At 39.7% G+C, this 20,075-nt stretch overlaps 1 protein-coding gene across 1 annotated transcript in view; it reads left to right on the top strand.

The window, feature by feature from the left end:
• Positions 1-10,178: 10,178 nt before the first annotated feature.
• LOC126204219 (dnaJ homolog subfamily B member 13-like) overlaps positions 10,179-20,075 on the top strand; it is an 83,591-nt gene continuing 73,694 nt past the window's right edge. Inside the window, exons 1-4 of the mRNA XM_049938616.1 lie at positions 10,179-10,226; positions 12,511-12,632; positions 13,019-13,087; positions 13,156-13,380. Coding sequence (XP_049794573.1) covers positions 10,179-10,226; positions 12,511-12,632; positions 13,019-13,087; positions 13,156-13,380 — 464 coding nt within the window. The remainder of the gene's footprint in view (positions 10,227-12,510; positions 12,633-13,018; positions 13,088-13,155; positions 13,381-20,075) is intronic.

The following is a 20,075-nucleotide window of genomic DNA, read 5'->3' as shown; positions in this document are numbered from 1 at the left end:
CGCCACACTATGGCCTGCGGGGTGCATGCGTCCCGAATCAAGGGCGCGTTGTTCTCAGCCGTTTTATACATTGAAGAGCCAAGAAACTGGTACACGTGCCTAACATCGCGAGCATACAGAAGTGCCACAACACGAAGTGGCATGGACTCGACTACTGTCTGAAGTAGTGCTGGGGGGAACTGACACCATGAGTCCTGCATAAGCTGTCCATGAATCCGTAAGAGTACGAGGGGGTGGAGATCTCTTCTGAACAGCAAATTGCGAGGCATCCCAGATATGCTCAATAATCTGGGAAGTTTGGTGGCTAGCCAAAGTTTTTAAACACAGAAGAGTGTTCCTGGAGCCACTCTGTAGCAATTATGGATGTGTGGGGTGTCATATTGTCCTGCTGGAATTGCCAAAGTCCTTCAGAATTCATGATGGATGCGAATGGATGCAGGTGATCAGACAGGATCTCCGGAGTTGTATCTAGATGTATCAGGAGTCCCGTATCACTCCAACTGCACAAATCCTACACCATTTCAGAGCCTCCACCAGCAGGGACCATGGACTCACGTGGCTGTCTCCATACCCGTTCACGTCCACCTGCTGGATGCAATTTGAAACAAGACTTGTCTGACCAGGCAACATATTTCCAGTCATCAATAGTCCAGTTCTGGTGTTGATGAGTCAAGGCAATGCGTAAAGCTGTGTGTCGTGCAGTCATCAAGGGTACACGAGTGGGTCTTCAGCTCCAAAAGCCCATATTGATGATGTTTTGTTGATTGGTTTGCACGCTCATACTTGTTGGTGGCCCAGTATTGAAATCTGCAGCAATTTGCGTTTTCTATTATGTTGAACGATTCTCGTCAGTCGTCGTTGCTCCTGTTCTTGCAGGATCTTTTGCCGGCTACAGCGAAGTTGGAGATTTTATGTTTTACTATTGTTTCTTTCAAACTATTAATTGTATTTTATTATGTATATGACGTTGTCTATTGCTGTAATGGCCAAATGACAATAAAATTATTATTATTATTTTCAGTTAAATCTTGATAACTGCCATTGTAGCAGCAGTAACTCATCTAACAACTGCGCCAGACAGTGTTGTCTTATATAGGCATTGCCGACCGCAGTGCTGTATTCTACCTGTTTACATATCACTGTATTTCAATATGCATGCCTATCGTAAGGGGTCAACCGCTCCTTATGTGTTGGGAACAATATATCATTGCCTCACGCAGATCACAGAAGGTACTATCAATAGCAGAGCACCCAGTGCGCCAGAGTAGTCAGTGTTGAGACTGAAGAAGTAAGTTGTTGGCTGCTAAGCAAGCAGGGCGGATTTTGGCAAGACGGCCGACCGACAGTTGTTTAATGGCTGTGTGTGTCATCCAGAACTGTGGGCCTGACCTCCAGCAAATATGTAAATGGCGTTAATTGAGTGATTTGTTGATGTGTTTAACCGCTACGGTCGCAGGTTCGAATCCCGCCTCGGGCATGGATGTGTGTGCTGTCCTTAGGTTAGTTAGGTTTAAGTAGTTCTAAGTTCTAGGGGACTGATGACCTCAGCAGTTAAGTCCCATAGTGCTCAGAGCCATTTTAAACATTTTTTTGATGTGTTTAAGTGTTCATTTGTGAACCATGATTACGTGATAACCACGTCAGGCACCCACGATTTGGATTGCAGTGAGGATTGTTCATTCAGCGCTACATGAAGATTATTGGTGTGTGATGACATTAACAGGCGATCTGTGATGAGTTAACTGCTATTGCTTTGTCTGACGAAGGGAGTAGCTGCCTCATTTGTGCTGTTTAAACAAAAGATAAAGAACATTAACAACAAGTATGTACCGATTATTGCTACCTGACATCCTACTTAGGTTTGTTGGATTTGATATGAAACAACCCCCCTGCAAACATTAACCGATCAGTCTTTATCAGTTGCACATGGTCAAGCTATTCCAAACTGTTAGGCTTTAATCCACTAGTCAGTAAAAGTGGATATAAAGGAGTGTTTCACTATACCAGTTTCTTTGGCACTTCAGTGTACAATGATATGCTTCTAGCATCTAACAGCAGAGTCCAAAAGTGTCAACTGTTGTTAAGAGCTCCTTAAGAGCGTATTTTAAGTGCTCAGTAACATACAAAAATACTTGCAGAGACAGTAATGATTTGAGATATGCTTCATATTAACTGACATTGGTCAATTCGACCCAGAGGCGGATTAATGAAGTTTTGTCGCTGGGGGGTGGTTGCCTAGAAGAGAAAGGATTCTTCTCATTGAAAATTAAGAAAAAAACCTTCAAAAACGATTGTTTTAAGCAGTTTTGATACTTAAAAATATCAAACTACAAAAATGTGTTTTATTGTAGACATAAATGTTTTAAATTTTTTGAAATGTGTAGCATTCACAACCTTTTTATGAGTAACTTCTTTTGTAAATTGTTAACACATAGCAACACGCTCATAAGAGTTGATAAGCAAATTAAAAACTAATAATATTGCTTGACTAAGATTAATTCCGAAGTTAAGTACTATAGGAACAAAAAGCACTGGTCAACATAATACACAAAGAGTCACTTACCTGTTGTCTTCTGTTTTTTAGAGCTCAAAGATATTATTTCTGAAGCTTGCTTCATGTCGCACAAAACAGAAAAACTCTACACTCTCAAGGCAACATCCCCTTCACACTGAGTTACCGCTGGCAGAACATTATGAGCGTTGATTGAAAAGTAATGCCTCCACCTTCATAATCATTCAACAGTTGGCAGCATTGGTACGTGGCAGGTACTGGCTTGTTCCATAGCCTCTTCTCTACAGCTCCACTTGTTGGGAAGCCTTAGCATTCAATGGTTGTGTTGTTACAGTGTAAAGTACGGAATCCTGTGCAGACAGTCAGTCAATACGATTTAAGCAAAGTGCAGTCATTGAATTCTTGACAGCAGTAGGTGTCACCCCATAGGAGATTCATCAGAGAATGAAAGCAGTTTATGGTGATTGAGTTGATGTGAGTACTGTGCATCATTGGGCGAGTATGTTTAAAGATGTAGAGGTGAGAACATCTGACCTGCATGACAAAGAAAGAGTTGGATGCCCTGTGACAGCAACCACTGAGTTTCACAAGTAAAATGTTGACAGATTGATTCAGGACGATCATCGTATCACTCAGAGAGAAATTGCAAGCACAATCGGCATTTCACAAGAATGTATGGGTTACACTATTGCTTTCATGGCTACCGGAAGATCTATGCAGGATGGGTACCCTGGATGCTAACTCCTGACATGAAAGTGCACAGACCTGAAATTTGCCACGAACTCCTCTACATTACGAGAATGAAGGTAACGCTTTCCTCCATTCAATTGTGACAGGAGATGAAACATGGGTACACCATTATGACCGAGGACGAAACATCAGTCTATGGAATGTCGACACAGTGACTCACCCCAGAAAAAGAAATTCAAGACGCAGCCCTCAGCTGGAAAAATCATGGCCACAATGTTCTGGGACGCAGATGGTGTTATCCTTGTTGGTTTCCTTGATTGTGGAACAACAATAAATTCAGAGCATTACATCACAGTGGCTGGCCGCAGTGGCCGAGTGGTTCTAGGTGTTTCAGTCCAGAACCACGCAGTTGCTACGGTCGCAGGTTCGAATCCTGCCTTTGGCATGGATGTGTGTGATGTCCTTAGGTTAGTTAGGTTAAGTAGTTCTAAGTCTTGGGAACTGATGACCTCAGATGTTAAGTCCCATAGTGCTTAGAGCCATTTGAACTTCACAACACTGCCAACTTCGAAACGACAGCTAACAAGGGTCCGATAGGAAAAGGGAAATGTTTTCCCACAGCATGACAATGCCAAACCACACACTTCACCTGCCACCACAGCAGAACTTCAGAGACTGAATCTCACCACCATACAGCATCCTCCATACTGTCGAGATTTAGCACCGTCTGACTTCCATCTGTTCCTGATAATGAAAGATGATCTGCGAGGACATCATTATGCTTCTGATGAAGACGCTGAGAGAATTGTGAGACGGTGGTTGCGGAAACAATGTGTCGACTTCTTCCGTGACAGCTTCAGGGAACTTGTTCATCGTTGGAAGAAATGTATCCATTTGGCTGGTAATTATGTGGAAAAGTGAATATTGGTAATTAAAGATCAGATTCTAAGGATTATTTCTGTGTTTGATTTATTAAAATATTCCCATCCAAACCCAGTTAACGAAGGTGGAGACATTACTTTTCATTCAACCTTCGTATTTCCAATATGGCCTCACATGGCGGCACTCGGTGGTGCATATGGCCTGCCAAGCCTCGGATGGAATTACATGAATAGTCGGCATGTGACGTCAGTGTAGCAGTAGCAGTAACGGCACCAACAAAGCTGCTCTGGGTAGCATCAAAAGTTGATAGGTGACAGCAACAGCAGCCAGCAGCAACTGTTGTCACTGGCAGCGTACCGTGCTGTGCTGCGTCAATGTTCTGGCATGGAAGGGAAGTACTACTCGGTGGCGTCACATGTAGGCGCCCAAAATGTAGGGATATTGACAAAGGAGATAGTGCCCTAAGGCGTTGTCATACTAAGACAATATAAGATAAGCAGTATAACGTAAATGACATACAATACATGACACGCATGGACAGATACTTCAAATCTAAAGGGAGGCAATAGAAAAGGTTCACAGCGGCACAATTGCGTAAGTTACATATCTCCCCCAGTGCCGCTTGCCAGTCTCTGCAGCGATTAGTAGTGTATGATATTTCAAGCTGTTAACATGATGACAATTCTGTACTTTGTTTCATTACTTAAGTGAAGGTTCATCAGTGCATCTGGAATTATTCCATTGCTGCATGTGACATGTGGAGGGAAATTTAATCAGAAATAAAAGACACAGGTAAGTGCATTATTTGTTTATTTATTAAGTAAAAGACAAGTAAGTAATTAAATTTTAATATTATTAGCTCATACTGTAATTACACTACTGGCCATTAAAATTGCGACACCACGAAGATGACGTGCTACAGATGTGAAATTTAACCGACAGGAAGAAGATGCTGTGATATGCAAATGATTAGCTTTTCAGAGCATTCACACAAGGTTGGCGCCGGTGGTGACACCTACAGCATGCTGACAAGAGGAATGTTTCCAAACGATTTCTCACACACAAACAGCAGTTGACCGGCGTTGCCTGGTGAAATGTTGTAGTGATGCCTCGTGTATGGAGGAGAAATGCGTTCCATCATGTTTCCAACTTTGATAAAGGTCAGATTGTAGCCTATCGCTATTGCGGTTTATCATATCACGACATTGCTGCTCGCGTTGGTCAAGATCCAATGACTGTTAGCAGAATATGGAATCAGTGGGTTTAGGGTAATATGGTACGCCGTGCTTGATCACAACGGCCTCGTATCACTAGCAGTCGAGATGACAAGCATCTTATCCGCATGGCTGTAACGGATTGTGCAGCAACGTCTCAATCCCCGAGTCAACAGATGGGGACGTAAGACAACAACCATCTGCACGAACAGTTTGTCAATGTTTGCAGCAGCATGGACTATCACCTCAGAGACCATGGCTGCGGTTACCCTTGACGCTGCATCACAGACAGGAGCGCCTGCGATGGTGTACTCAACGACGAACCTGGGTGCACAAATGGCAAAACGTCATTTTTTTGGATGAATCCAGGTTCTGTTTACAGCATCATGATGGTCGCATCCGTGTTTGGCAACATCGTGGACATCGCAGTGAATGCACATTGGAAGCGTGTGTTTGTCATCGCCATACTGGTGTATCACCTGACGTGATGTTATGGAGTGCCATTGGTTACACGTCTAGGTCACCTCTTGTTCGCATTGACGGCACTTTGAACAGTGGACGTTACATTTCAGACGTGTTACGACCTGTGGCTCTACCCTTCGTTTGATCCCTGCGAAACCCTACATTTCAGCAGGATAATGCACGACCGCATTTTGCAGGTCCTGTATGGCTCTTTCTGGATACAGAAAATGTTCGACTGCTGCCCTGGCCAGCACATTCCCCAGATCTCTCACCAATTGAAAACGTCTGGTCAATGGTGGCTGAGCAACTGGCTCGTCACAGTATGCCAGTCACTACTTGTGATGAACTGTGGTGTCGTGTTGAAGCTGCATGGGCAGCTGTACCTGTACATGCCATCCAAGCTCTGTTTGACTCAATGCTCAGTCGTATCAAGGCCGTTATTACAGCCAGAGGTGGTTGTTCTGGGTACCCATTTCTCAGGATCTATGCACCCAAATTGCATGAAAATGTACTCGCCTGTCATTCCTAGTATAAAATATTTGACCAATGAATACCCGTTTATCATCTGCATTTCTTCTTGGTGTAGCAATTTTAATGGCCAGTAGTGTTTTGGAACTCTCACATGAAATAAGCAATTCAATTATATTGCAAAAATTAATTATAATTCAATTTGACAGAGTTGTCATTTACAAAAATGTTGCTTCAAATTAAATTTTCATTAACTTGTTAAATTAAAGAACTTAATTGTTATTTTAAATTAACAAATGGTGCTCTATAATGAAGTACACCCAAATGTTTTATTTTAAATTTTCGTATTTTTTATTTTATTTTGAACTGTTTACAGGTATATAAGGGATTTGTTATAGTAAATGGCTGGGTCTTGTAAACATACACATCTCCATTGTGTAGGGATTGCATCCATTGGTTTCAGAAAGTATTCACCTAGTTTATTTCGTAAGCGATTTGCTTCGTTCTAATTGTTGCTTTGAATGCACTGTTATCTTGTAATACTGGTAACACAGAACACATAAAATTGTTGTGGAACATACAGTTGGCCTTCCCATCTGCTTATAAAATTATAAGGCACGCATGCTGCCTTAATAGTCTGAACAGCGTTACTTTTTTGAAATAAATGGCTCGGTCAAATAGACAAAATTTTGAGGTTAGCATTCCAAAGCTGTATTCCACACTTTTTCTGCCCCTTGATAGTCAAAAGTTGAATATTCTTCTGGCATCACTTAAAATTTTTTGGAAAGGGCTGCATTATATTATGCTGGAGAGGCAATGCTTCATGTGGCACAAAGTAGAACAGAAAAGGATTGTCATTTGCCTCACCTGGCAAGGGAGTTGCATCAGGTATTCTGAATTTTGTACTTTAATTCTCCAAGTGTTGATTTGTGAACACAGTACTGTCACTATTTCATCCATCACTCAGGTCAAATCATTAATATAAAAGTAGCTCCAGAAGAAACAAAGAAAATGCATATTTACAGACGAATTTTTTTCTAAACAAAATAGATATGAGTTTGCCAAACAGATAGCAGGACAAACATGGGACTCAGTATACTCAGAGGTAGATGCAAATGAAAAATTCAAAAATTTAATGACATTGTTTAAATTAAATTTTGAAGAAACATTTCCTAAAGTATTATGTCCATTATCAACACTAGGAAAAAACAAGTGGGTCACAAAAGGCATCAAAAAATCGTCTGAAACACTAAAGTACCTGAGCTCCATTAAACATAGCCAAACTAATCCTGCTTTCTCACTCTTTTATAAAAGATATAGGAAACTATTGCTTGCAGCAAAGACAGCTCATAACTCCAAAGTGGTGCTCTCTGCTGAAAACAAAAATAAGGCAGTATGGAAGATTGTGAAGCAGGAAACTGGTAACAGGAAAATGAATCTGTCAAACTTGAAATTCAAATAGGAAGGCACTCTAATAAAAGACCCAATATATTTGGAAAACTATATAAATGATTATTTTAGTAGCATAGGAATAAACTTACAGGAAAATTTTCTAACAGGCCCTCAGGTCAAAAAGCCAAGCACACTCAATAGTGTTATTCCCTACAACACAGGAAGAAGTCTATAAAGCAGTCAGCAAACTGAAAAACAAAAACTCAGCTGGTCTGGATGAAGTCCCCATTTTTATAATTAAGGACTGTATCAAGAGCCTACTTCCACTTTTAGTTGATATTATAAATCAATCTTTCAAGCAGGGCTACTTTCCAGACTATTTAAAATATGCTAAATTACTACCTCTCTTCAAAAAAGGTGATGCAGGAAAAATTGAAAATTATAGGCCAATTTCTCTACTCTCATGCTTTGCAAAAATATTAGAAACTATTATGAAAGATAGGCTAATTAATTATTTAAATAAATACAACTTAGTGTCTGTCGACCAGTTTGGATTTCGATCAGGGAAAAGCACAGAATCAGCAACAGCACACCTCACAAAACACATTCTAGAAGCACTAGATAAAGGGTACTACACAACAGGTATATTTCTTCATCTAACTAAAGTGTCTGATACAGTAGACCGCAACATATTGTTAAATAAGTTAGATGAACTGGGAGTAAGAGGACTTGTGAAAAAGTGGTTCCAGACATATCTAAAAAAATAGAAGACAGATAACAGAAATCTCACATATTTCAAGTTGCTCAAACTATATAGTAAAGTATACTTCAGACACAAATTATGTAAATATAGGTGTCCCACTGGGTAGTGTCCTTGGCCCAATACTATTCCTCATTTACATAAATGACTTCCCACGGAGCATCAAGCATGGACAAACAATATTGTTTGCAGATGACTCAAATGTTCTAATCAGTGATAAATCACCAGATGCACTGAAAGAAAAAGCCGAACAAACACTAAACAGTGTACGTTAGCGGGCATCCAATAATAAACTAAAACTAAATTTTAAAAAAACAAATGCTGTTAACTTCTATGTCTGCAAAAAAACACACTATAACAACTTTAAGTTAAACAATGAAACTATAGAATGTGTAGACTACACAAAATGTCTTGGTATGCATGTTGACAGTCAGTTAAAGTGGAAGAACATATTAAAATGCTTAGTAACAGAATTGCTACAGCATGCTATGCTCTTAGAATTCTGACTGCAGTGTGTGATACTACATGTGTCAGATCTGTATATTTTTCTTATATCCACTCTGTTATTACCTATGGAATAATATTCTGGGGAGTCAACAGTAAAAATATTCAAATAGTTTTCAAATTAAAGAAAAGAGCAATTCGCATAATAACCAAGAGTGGCAGTAGGGCTCACTGCCTTGAACATTTCCAAAAGCTGGAAATCCTAACTGTCCCCTGTGAATTCATTTTTCAAAGTATTATGTATGTAAAAAAAAAAAAATATTGACTGCTATATGAAAAATTCTTCAGTACACAGCTATGAAACTAGAAACCAATACAATCTGCATATAAAGAGGAAAAATAAAGTTAAAACTCAGCAGAGCTTGTTGTACAATGCCGTTAAATTATATAATAAATTACCCCACTATATAAAACATATGGACACAAATGGACAGTTCAAAACAAAACTAAAAAATGTTTTATTAAATAAAAGTTATCACGCAGTAACAGACTATCTGAATTAAAACATGTGGTGTAATTAAAGAAGCCTGTATTGTAATACATGAGGAAATAATTATAATATGAAATCCAGACTTGTTCAGTACTATAAGAAAATTACATAAGGATATAAAACTAATGTAAGATACCTCAAAATGTGTGTAAATATTAATTTTATGTGTATAAATTGTAGGTATATTGTATTGTATATGATTTTGCTGACAAAATCCACACAATGTAAATTGTTACATGGATTAATAAAGAAATCAATCAATCAATCAGACAAAGCCATTAGAACAACTGAAAAGAATCCTTTGTAATCTGTGGACCCAGTATTTGGGGAACACTGCCATCAAGAGAACCAATACAGTTAGGTAAATTCCATAACTCATAATAATGTTTTGATATTTGCCTCCAAGTTTCCTCCCTTGGTTGTGGTAAATACAGTGGTTGTAAGTGAGACCATATAGCAGCACAAGTTGAATGAACAGTGTAACTGACAGTTGATTTAGCTCTGTAAAATTGCAAGGAAAGATCCTGGAAACTGGTTCCAGAAGCTAGATACCTGACAAAGTTACAAAAATTTTGTGTCTTTGTTCTCAACAAGTTTGACACTACAATAAAAACAAAATAAGAACTGTATCATATATATTAACTAAATTGAAAGTTTTAAATCATAAATAGCTGCATAAGTCTCACTGTGTTTTCATATGTGCAAACAACAATGTGCCTTCATTTTATTAAATCACATTTTTAAATAAATCCTACTGATGTCTACCTTTTAAAATCTTGTTTCAGATAAGAACTGTTGAGACCGATGGAAGAATATCAGAACATCATATGTGCATTTGCTCAGACTGCCAAAGTCTAATGCTAGCCAGAATTAAAAGAAAACATATTATTTGACTGAGCATTTAGCTTTTGTGCAACCGTATTTCAAAGGAGGAAATGTGGGGAGGATTTCATGAAGGATGGATCTCATTTCATGGCAGAATTTGAGGAAGTTGTATCCCTGCTGGAGAGCCACATTCAGAGTCTGGTCCAGTCCCAGAAAGTATCCTGTCACAAGTGGGGCACTTTTGTGGTTCTTCTGTGGGAGGTTCTGGGTTTGAGAGGATGAGGAAGTGGCTCTGGTTATTTGCTTCTGTACCAGGTCGGGAGGGTAGTTGCGGGATGCGAAAGCTGTTGTCAGGTGGTTGGTGTAATGGTTCAGGGATTTCGGACTGGAGCAGATTCGTTTGCCACGAAGACCTAGACTGTAGGGAAGGGACCATTTGATGTGGAATGGGTGGCAGAAGTGCCTGTGATGGTGTACTCAATGACGAACCTGGGTGCACGAATGGCAAAATGTCATTTTTTTCGGATGAATCCAGGTTCTGTTTACGGCATCATGATGGTCGCATCCGTGTTTGGCAACATCGCGGTGAACACATATTGGAAGCATGTATTCGTCATAGCCATACTGGCGTATCACCTGGCATGATGGTATGGAGTGCCATTGGTTACACGTCTCGGTCACCTCTTGTTCGCATTGACGGCACTTTGAACAGTGGACGTTACATTTTAGATGTGTTACGACCTGTGGCACTACCCTCATTCGATCCCTGCGAAACCCTACATTTCAGCGGGATAACGCACGACCGCATGTTGCAGGTCCTGTACAGGCCTTTCTGGATACAGAAAATGTTCAACTGCTGCCCTGGCCAGCACATTCTCCAGATCTCTCACCAATTGAAAACGTCTGGTCAATGGTGGCTGAGCAACTGGCTTGTCACAGTACGCCAGTCACTACTCGTGATGAACTGTGGTGTCGTGTTGAAGCTGCATGGGCAGCTGTACCTGTACACGCCATCCAAGCTCTGTTTGACTCAATGCCCAGGCATATCAAGGCCGTTATTACGGCCAGAGGTGGTTGTTCTGGGTACAGTTTTCTCAGGATCTATGCACCCAAACTGCGTGAAAATGTAATCACATGTCAGTTCTAGTATATTTGACCAATGAATACACATTTATCATCTGCATTTCTTCTTGGTGTAGCAATTTGAATGGCCAGTAGTGTATTATTATAATTATAATTATAGTTATTATTATTATTATTATTATTATTATTATTATTGGCAGCAGCTGAAGTTGTATAAATATGTTGATAAGCAGATGCTATTAATTTCACACTCTGATATTTATCTGTATTTAAAAATTTGTGAACACCCAGAATGTTTACCTACAAGCTGCCACTGAGTTGGGGCCTAACTACCCAATAGCAAACCTCACCAACACCTCTCCTAAGAAATTTTCCAATATGAAGTGTACCCTCGCTAACTACTCAAAAACAATGACAATAACAATAATAATAATAATAATAATAACTTTATTGTTACTCAGTCATTACAGTAATGGACAATGTCATACAACTTCCTGGCAGATTAAAACAGTGTGCCGGATTGAGACTCGAACTCGGGACCTTTGCCTTTCGCGGGCAAGTGCTCTACCAACTGGGGTATGACTCACATCTCGTCCTCACAGCTTTACTTCTGCCAGTACCTCGTCTCCTACCTTCCAAGCTTTACAGAAGCTCTCCTGTGAACCCTGCAGAGCACTTGCCCGCGAAAGGCAAAGGTCCCGAGTTTGAGTATCGGTCCGGCACACAGTTTTAATCCGCCAGGAAGTTTCATATCAGCGCACACTCTGCTGCAGAGTGAAAATCTTATTCTGGAAAGACTGTCATACACTTAGTACAGACAACCTGCTCAGACAGGCAACCTGCTCAGGGGTGGGGATGTGAGCGGGCTCTGAATTGACTCTGCCCAGGAGATAAACATTGAGGGCTGGTGTGCCGGCCAGCCTGGAAGTGATTTTCAGACAGTTTTCCACATCCATCAAGCTGTTACTTGGATTCCACCTCAGTTACATGATTCACAAACTTTTAGAAAATGTTCAAACACTTGAACATGCAATATCGTTAGATGCAGAAATCTGAAGTACACCAATTCCATTGCAGGGGAACTAGTGGTGTCAGGAGGGACATCTGCTCACCCACTACCACTAATGACATCAGATCTGACATAACATGTTGACCCTGTTAAGACATGGGATAAGACCACAATACATGCATCTTCATGGAAACCTGTTTTGATTTGTATCTCCTGCAGCAATATTATATGTGGATTGCTATGAATGTTGATACAAATGATCGCTTTCTCGTACATAGGAAATTACAAGAAATGATAAGTGGATTGAGTTTTGCATGTCTGCCAGTTGTTGCTCTGACCAAGTGATAGCTGACCCCACATCATCTCACTGAACAAATTGTGCCTTGTGTAGCACTGTCATCCCAACACAACAACACCATCATCACCACCACCAACACTATCACCACCACCATGTTTATTTCCATTAGGCCATTGCAGCAATAGACAATGTCACAAGCACAGTACAATACAATTGATAATTTAAAAAGACCAACAGGGTAGCTTTTTAACATCACAGTATTACATTATAGTTAATAAATTAATTTATGGTATGTCAGAACAGGTGTTCAACTAACAAATCAGGGCTTTCGAAACTCTCACGTGACTGTATACATCTTCCTTTCTTTTTGATTTTATTTCTTGTCAGTGAACTATATCTAATGCTTTTTTCTTCTTCTTTTTTTTACAGGTGGATAGAAAAGGATACAATAAATAAAATTGTAATTTCCCTTGTTGTTGTAATCTGGTTTCAAAATTAGTAACTATTAATATAATCACCATTTTCAAAAATTTATCCAGCAGTCATCTGTTTTATATTGTGTGCAGTTTCCATCGACTGATACTGCGGTATCACCCAGAGGAGCCAGGTGCTGATGCTGACACAGAACGAATCTTTTATCAGATAGCAGAGGCATATGATGTTCTTCGAGATCCCCAACGACGAGCTGTGTATGACCAGTATGGTATTAAAGGCCTTCGTGAAGGAGTCCCTGGGCCTGAAGAGTATATTAAAGCTTATCACTATCATGGTGATCCAATGAGAACTTACCGGTACAAGCAATATTCTATCAACCTTTCTTTCTTTCTTTCTTTCTTTCTTCTTCTTCAACTAAGTACATTTAAGTTTTTTGTCAATTTATTTATATGTAGATATTTTTACTTTAATTACTTTCTGAGGAATATAGTACCATCTTAATCAGATCATATTACTGTTAATGCAAATGCCTATGCCAGTTTTGGCACATCTGTGCCACTTTTGTTTTAATCTGCAATGAAAAATATTTTATAAAATCAGTTGGTACTGAGGGAATAAAATTAAGAAATGAGGCACTAAAAGTAGTTGATGAGTTTTGCTATTTGGGCAACAAAATAACTGGCAGTGGCAGAAGTAAAGATGACATAAAATGCAGACCGGCAATTACTAGAAAATAGTTTCTGAAAAGGAGAAATTTGTTCAAATATGAATTTAAGTACTACAGAGTCTTCTCTGAAAGTATCTGTGTGCAGTGTAGTCTTGTACAGAAGTGAAATTGGGTGATAATAGCTGAGACAAGAAGAAAATAGAAGCTTTTGAAATGTGATACTACAGAAGAATTCTAAAGATAAGATTGGTAGATTGAGTAACTTATAATGAGTTACCTAATCAAACTGGGGAGAAATGAAATGTATGCTGGAGTTTGACCAAACAAAGGGACCAGTTTATAGAGATCCTGAGAGACTGGTACATGACCATTTGCCAGCCATTACGATTGATAAATTGTAGCATAGAATTGAACCAGAATGGAATACAAGGATGGTCTGAAAAGTTCAGAATGGAATAGAAAAAAAGTACTTACATCACTCAAACTTTTATGTTTTTCAATGTAGTTTTCTTGTAGATTAATGCACTTGGTCCAGCGATGTTACACTGTCTTGATCACATCTCGAAAATGAGTTTCCTCCAGGCCTGCAAAATAGTTGTCAATTCAGGCTATAAATTCTTCATTTGAAATGAATTTCATCCACCAACAAAAATTTTCAGTTTTGGCAAGAGATGGAAGTCTTATGTACCCATATCAGGTGAATAAGGTGGGTGTGGCAACAGTTCATACCTTAGTTCATGTAATTTTGCCATGGCGATGGCACGTGTGCAGGTGTGCATTGTCTTGATGGAAGATGACTTTCTTCTTTGCTAAACCTGGCCTTTTTTCGCATACCTTTTGATGCAATTTGTCCAAGAGGTTAGCATAGTATTCTCCAGTAATTGTTTGCCCAGTGGGGAGATAATCTAGAAACAGAATCCCCTTTGCATCCCAGAACACTAATGCCATAACCTTTCCTGGCAAAGGAATTGTCTTTGCTTTCTTTAGTGGCAGAGAATCAGCATGTTTCCACTGCTTTGACTGGTGTTTTGTCTCTGGGGTATAGTAGTGCACCCAAGTTTCACCTGTGGTCGCAAACTTGTGCAAAAATTCTTGTTCATTTCTCCTAAAACGAGCTAAACATTGTATCAAAGAGTCGCAGCACCCATCTTGCAGATAATTTTTTTCATTTCTAATTCTTCAATTAAAATGTGATATAGCCTTTCAGATGACATATGGCAAGCATTAGCAATTTCACACACTTTCAATTGGCGATCCTCCATGACCATTTTGTGCACTTTTGCAATGATTTCTGGAGTAGTGACACATCTTGGCTGACCACTGCACGGATCATCATCTTAGCTCTCCCAACCAAATTTAAATTCATTTGTCCACTTGGCAACAGTTGAATATGAAGGAGCAGAGTCCCCCACTGTATTCTGGAAAATGGCATGAATGTCCTTTGCTTTCATACTTTTCTTTACGAAGTACTTAATCACTGCTCGAATCTCGATTTTTTTCCATCTTCACAAATCAATACACAGGAACAACAACAGAGCCACATTGCCACCATAGCTCTCTTCCAAGAGCACTGACATGGCAACAGGCAACAGACCAATGAATATAATGTGAACAACTTGTGCTAGTGCTGACCTCTCATGGTGGTTCTGTAAACTTTTCCAACCACCCTCGTAATAAACCCTTATATATCATCCAAGCTCTATTTGACGCAATGCTCAGCCAGATTAGAGCCATTTTTGCTGTCATATGTAGTCACTCTTTTTGCTGCACACCTTGTATACGCCCAATTCTCAAAGACTGTATTTTATAAAGGAAACTGTGAATATATAAAGTGAGTGGGAGATACAATACTGTAAGAAGAATTTGAAAGAGCACTGAAAGATTGAAGTCAAAACAAGGCTTCTTGAGGTGACAAATGAATGACCCAAGTGCTCTACCTGGTAATGCAGGATACATGAGACAGGCTAAATGTCCTCTAATTCCAAATAGGTTGTCGTCATTATCTTTGTTTCTCCTTTATCCAGCGTCAGGCTGGCTTGCGCTATTTATGGTACTTCTTCACTTTCCTCTGTCTTTCCATTATTCCTCTTCTATAACCATTTTGTTATAGAAGATTCCGCCTTCTTAAACTTGTCTTATTGAGTCAATCCATCTTGCTCTCAGTCTCCCTCTCGCCCTCTGACTTCATCTCCCCCATTTGTTTTGGTATTCTTCATCTTCTACTGTTTTTACATGTCCAAACCATTTTAACCTGTTCCTCTCAATTCTCTCAGCTCTCCAATTTCAGTCCCAATACTCTCATTTCTCAATCCATCTCTCCTCATTTTCCCTAACATAATTCTTACAAATTTCATTTCACTGGATTGGATTCTACTCCCCTTTCTTCTTGTCACTGTCCAGGTCTTCAATGCATATATCACCATGGTGGTGAAGTATGTCTTGTATAGCACATTCTTACACTTCATTGGCACCTTCCTTCCCCATACTAACACCCTCACACACTAGTAGAGTCTGTGCAGGATACAGTGACTGATGTACAGTGACTAATTTACGTCCGAAGGACTGAGCAAGTTCATTCATTTGTTCAGAAGGGGAGGCCAACAGTGTTTGCCACATTTTGGTTGATTGACAATGACAGAATCAAGGTGCATGCCCTACAAGCATTCTCAAATGGTTTTACAGGAACAATTCAGTAAAAAAAATCATTTTTGCATTACTTATAGCTTTATATGTCAGGTTCATGATGATGTGACCATCATTTCATTAATGATCATAGTTATTGTGATCTCTGCGTGGAAGTAAGACACTGCAAGAAATACAAAAAAGTTTGCAAACTAAAAATAGGGGTCGGTAAGATTTTGCATTCAGTGCAAATTACATAATATGTTACTGCATATGAAATTTGGCTAACATACCAAATTTTTCTTTACAATTAGGTAGAGGTCTCAATCTGTCACCAATCTCGAGAAAATTATGTGATGTAGCACACTCATTTGCATTCATGTTGAGCCAGTGATAAGACCAGAGTGAAATATCCACAACACTCCTCATATTTCAAAAACAATTTGAGATTTTGGCAAATGACAGTATGCAAAGAGGAGAGAATTTTTTCAGATGTTTATTATGCAAAACTTCCTTATCTGCCACATTATTCTGCTAACTGCAGACTTCTTTAAAGAAAGAATTTAATTTTTTAGGGCCATCAATAGCTGGTGAAACAATAAGGCTATGGGTTTGGGACCAACATAATTGAAGTCATTACATGTTTATTTTATACCGAGGGTGTGGTTTTCTGTAAGCTACTAACCTTACTTTTCCTCAGTTCATCACTTAATAAACTCTTTCAGAATTCTCTCACAACTGCGTCTGTACAACATGTTAGTGAGATGTCATTTCGTAAACTCCATTGTGTTTTTGCAAAAGAAGCACATTTTAACATGGCAACCATGGAAATTTGTGGGATTTTACTCAAAAATCGCCACTCACAATGCTTCTCTGTAAGTCACAAATAGTTAACAACCCAAGTGAAAATAAATCACTGCGTTTTCAGCAGAATTGTTTTTATGTGCTAACCAAAGCAGATGTGATAGATCTTTTTGAACGGTCACCATGAAAGTGTGGGCATGGAAGGGCTCCACTTAATATTTACAAAAAATGTGAGTTTCAGTTTAGAGCGGAACTTCCCCTCCAGCGCTCAGCATTTCCCCTACAGTGCCAGCCCATACCCCCACCACTACCACTCTCTCCACACGTGCCTCACTGACTGTACATCTACCAGCCACAGTATTTTTTGTGGACTATAAAATGCATTACTCTGTTGTATCCTTTTGCTGACACTGCCTCCATTCTTGCATTCTTCATTATAACACTACTTAGATATTTAAAGTTATCCTCAATGTCAGTATCCTGTCTTTGATATTAAACTGTAACTTGTGATCTCTGTCCCTCTAGTTACCACCATAGTCTTTCTTTTCTCCTCACTACATTTCATTCCAAAGAAAGCTAGTGCTGATAGGGGTGAATTTATTTATTTATTGCTTCCTACAGAACGGTTGTATATGTTTATGTAATAGGTCATGTTTTTAATAGTTTTTGGAGTTGTAAATATAGTGATTGATTACAAATTTTTGGCTCAGTTTATTGGCAATAATAATAATAACACAAAATTTTAAACATGGTTGAAGCAGAAACTGTTAAAAATCTTCACGATAAATGATAACAGCCAAACAGTTGCTGGATAAAGATTTATTGAAATCCTTATCCCGCAACTGTTTGGCTGTTATCATTTACCACGAATAATAGTAATGACTTAGTAACTGAATAAAACATTATGTATTAGTCAAAATATTAAGAAAGAGAATACTTTAGGAGTGAAAGAGATCACTCACCAAAAAGCAGGAACACTTATTCATTGACATACACACTCAAAAAAGAAAGAAGACTGGCCAGATTTTGGAGCAATACTGTGAGCTAGAGTACAGATACATACAGAAAACATATACACATGCACACACACATATGCAAGTTTTCTTTCTTTTTTGTGCATGCTTGTTGGCATCTCAACACTTCTGCTCTTTGGTGAATGGTCTCCTTTACTCTTAAAATACACGGTCCAGTCACATAAATGTGACCACCACCTATTTTCAACATCAGTAACTACTAACTATGGCAGGTGGTAGTACTAGCAGTGGAGGGTATATTAAGCGTGTTGGGGGGATGTGGAAAACAGTGCAGTTGTTGTTATAGTGTGGGAACAGAGAGATTTATGTGAAGTCTAAAACAGCATGATTATTGGCTTTTGGGCCAAGGGTGGAAGTATTTCCAAAGTGTCTAAGTTTGTAAACTGTTCACCTGGTGCTGTGGTTAAAGTATACCATGCATGGCAAAATGGTATTATCCACAACTGGTGCTAAGACAACTGTGATGCACCACAGGTCATAGATCACAGGGATGAACAGGAGCTGTGGGAACGTGTACAGGTGAATAGACATGCAGCTGTTGACCAACTGACTGCCCAGATGAAGCAAGGGACTACCAACAGTGCCTCCTCAATGACCATCCAGCGAATGTTGCTGCGTATGGGCCTCAGCAGTTGATGCATCTGTCCTGACTACTCTTCCTTGCAACAAAGGCTGAATTTTCCACACCAATATTGCAACTGGAACGTCCACAAGTAAACATCCTGCAAGTATCATCGGAAGAATACAGGGTGCAGAAGGGAGTGTTATGGTCTGGGGATTGTTTTTATGGCATTCAGTGGGTGATCTCATCATTCTGGAAGGCACACTGGATCAACACAAGCATGCATCTATCCTTGGGAACCATGTCCATACCTACATGCAATTTGTTTTTCCTTGGCCTAAGGCATCTCCCAGCAGGACAATGCAATGTATCAAACAGCTTGCATTGTATGTGCATGGTTTGAAGAGCAGCAGGCTGAGTTTACTGTACTTCTCTGGCCATCAAACTCTTGGATTTCAACCCAGTCAAGAATCTGTGGGACCACCGGGTTTTGGCTGTTGTCACAATGGATCATCAGCCAAGAACCCTAGTGGAGCTGGCCACGGCACTGGAGTTGGCATAGCTCCACATCCCTGTCGGTACCTTTCAGAACCTCATTGACTTTCTTTCTGCATGTGTTGCAGTGGTCCTCACTGCAAAATGTGGTTGTCCAGGCTTTTGATAAGTGGTCACATTAATGAGACTGGATAGTGCATTTACATTCACAAGGTTAAGTGTAGAGTCTTGTATTGCAAAGAAGCAAGGGAGAGGATGTTATTATCAGTGGTTGGTATCCTCTGCCAACAACACAAATGCACACGTGGATTAATATTGTTCTTTACTTACATGGACTCGAATCTTTTACTTAACTTGAATAGAATCCATGTTTTGTGGTACAAGCTCATCAGTAATAGTCCTCTTGCAGGCTGATGTATGTCTCACTGCTAGTGAAGTACAATTCTGATTGAGGTAAACTAGTCCTGCTATAGTCACTAATCTGTTTGCTATGTACTGTCGTAGCCCATGGCGAACTAAAGTCGCTCTACGAGTAAACTGGCAGATGCCAAACTGGATTATTGAGTGAGTTGGGCCCTCTGGTCAGTGGTGGCAGCCTAAATACATGCTGTTGAGAGGGTGTTGGCATCATGTTGCTTGCGGGTGTGTCTCTGGTTTCTCTCATGATAGGCATATTTGATCCAGTGATATTCGCTCCACCTTTTCCAAGCAGTGTGCTGGCGACAGCTTACGCCAGCACATTCCTGTCCCTGAAATGTGACACTGTTGTCATGTAGGGAGGATGTGAACAACAATGGGAAGGGAAGCAGGGCACTGGATATAGAGATGAGCCAGGAGCCTTGACTGGAGGATGGTATGCTCCCAACC

This window comes from Schistocerca nitens, chromosome 9 (genome assembly GCF_023898315.1).
Source record: "Schistocerca nitens isolate TAMUIC-IGC-003100 chromosome 9, iqSchNite1.1, whole genome shotgun sequence".
Lineage (NCBI taxonomy): Eukaryota > Metazoa > Arthropoda > Insecta > Orthoptera > Acrididae > Schistocerca > Schistocerca nitens.
This window is presented reverse-complemented; position numbering and strand designations above follow the sequence as displayed.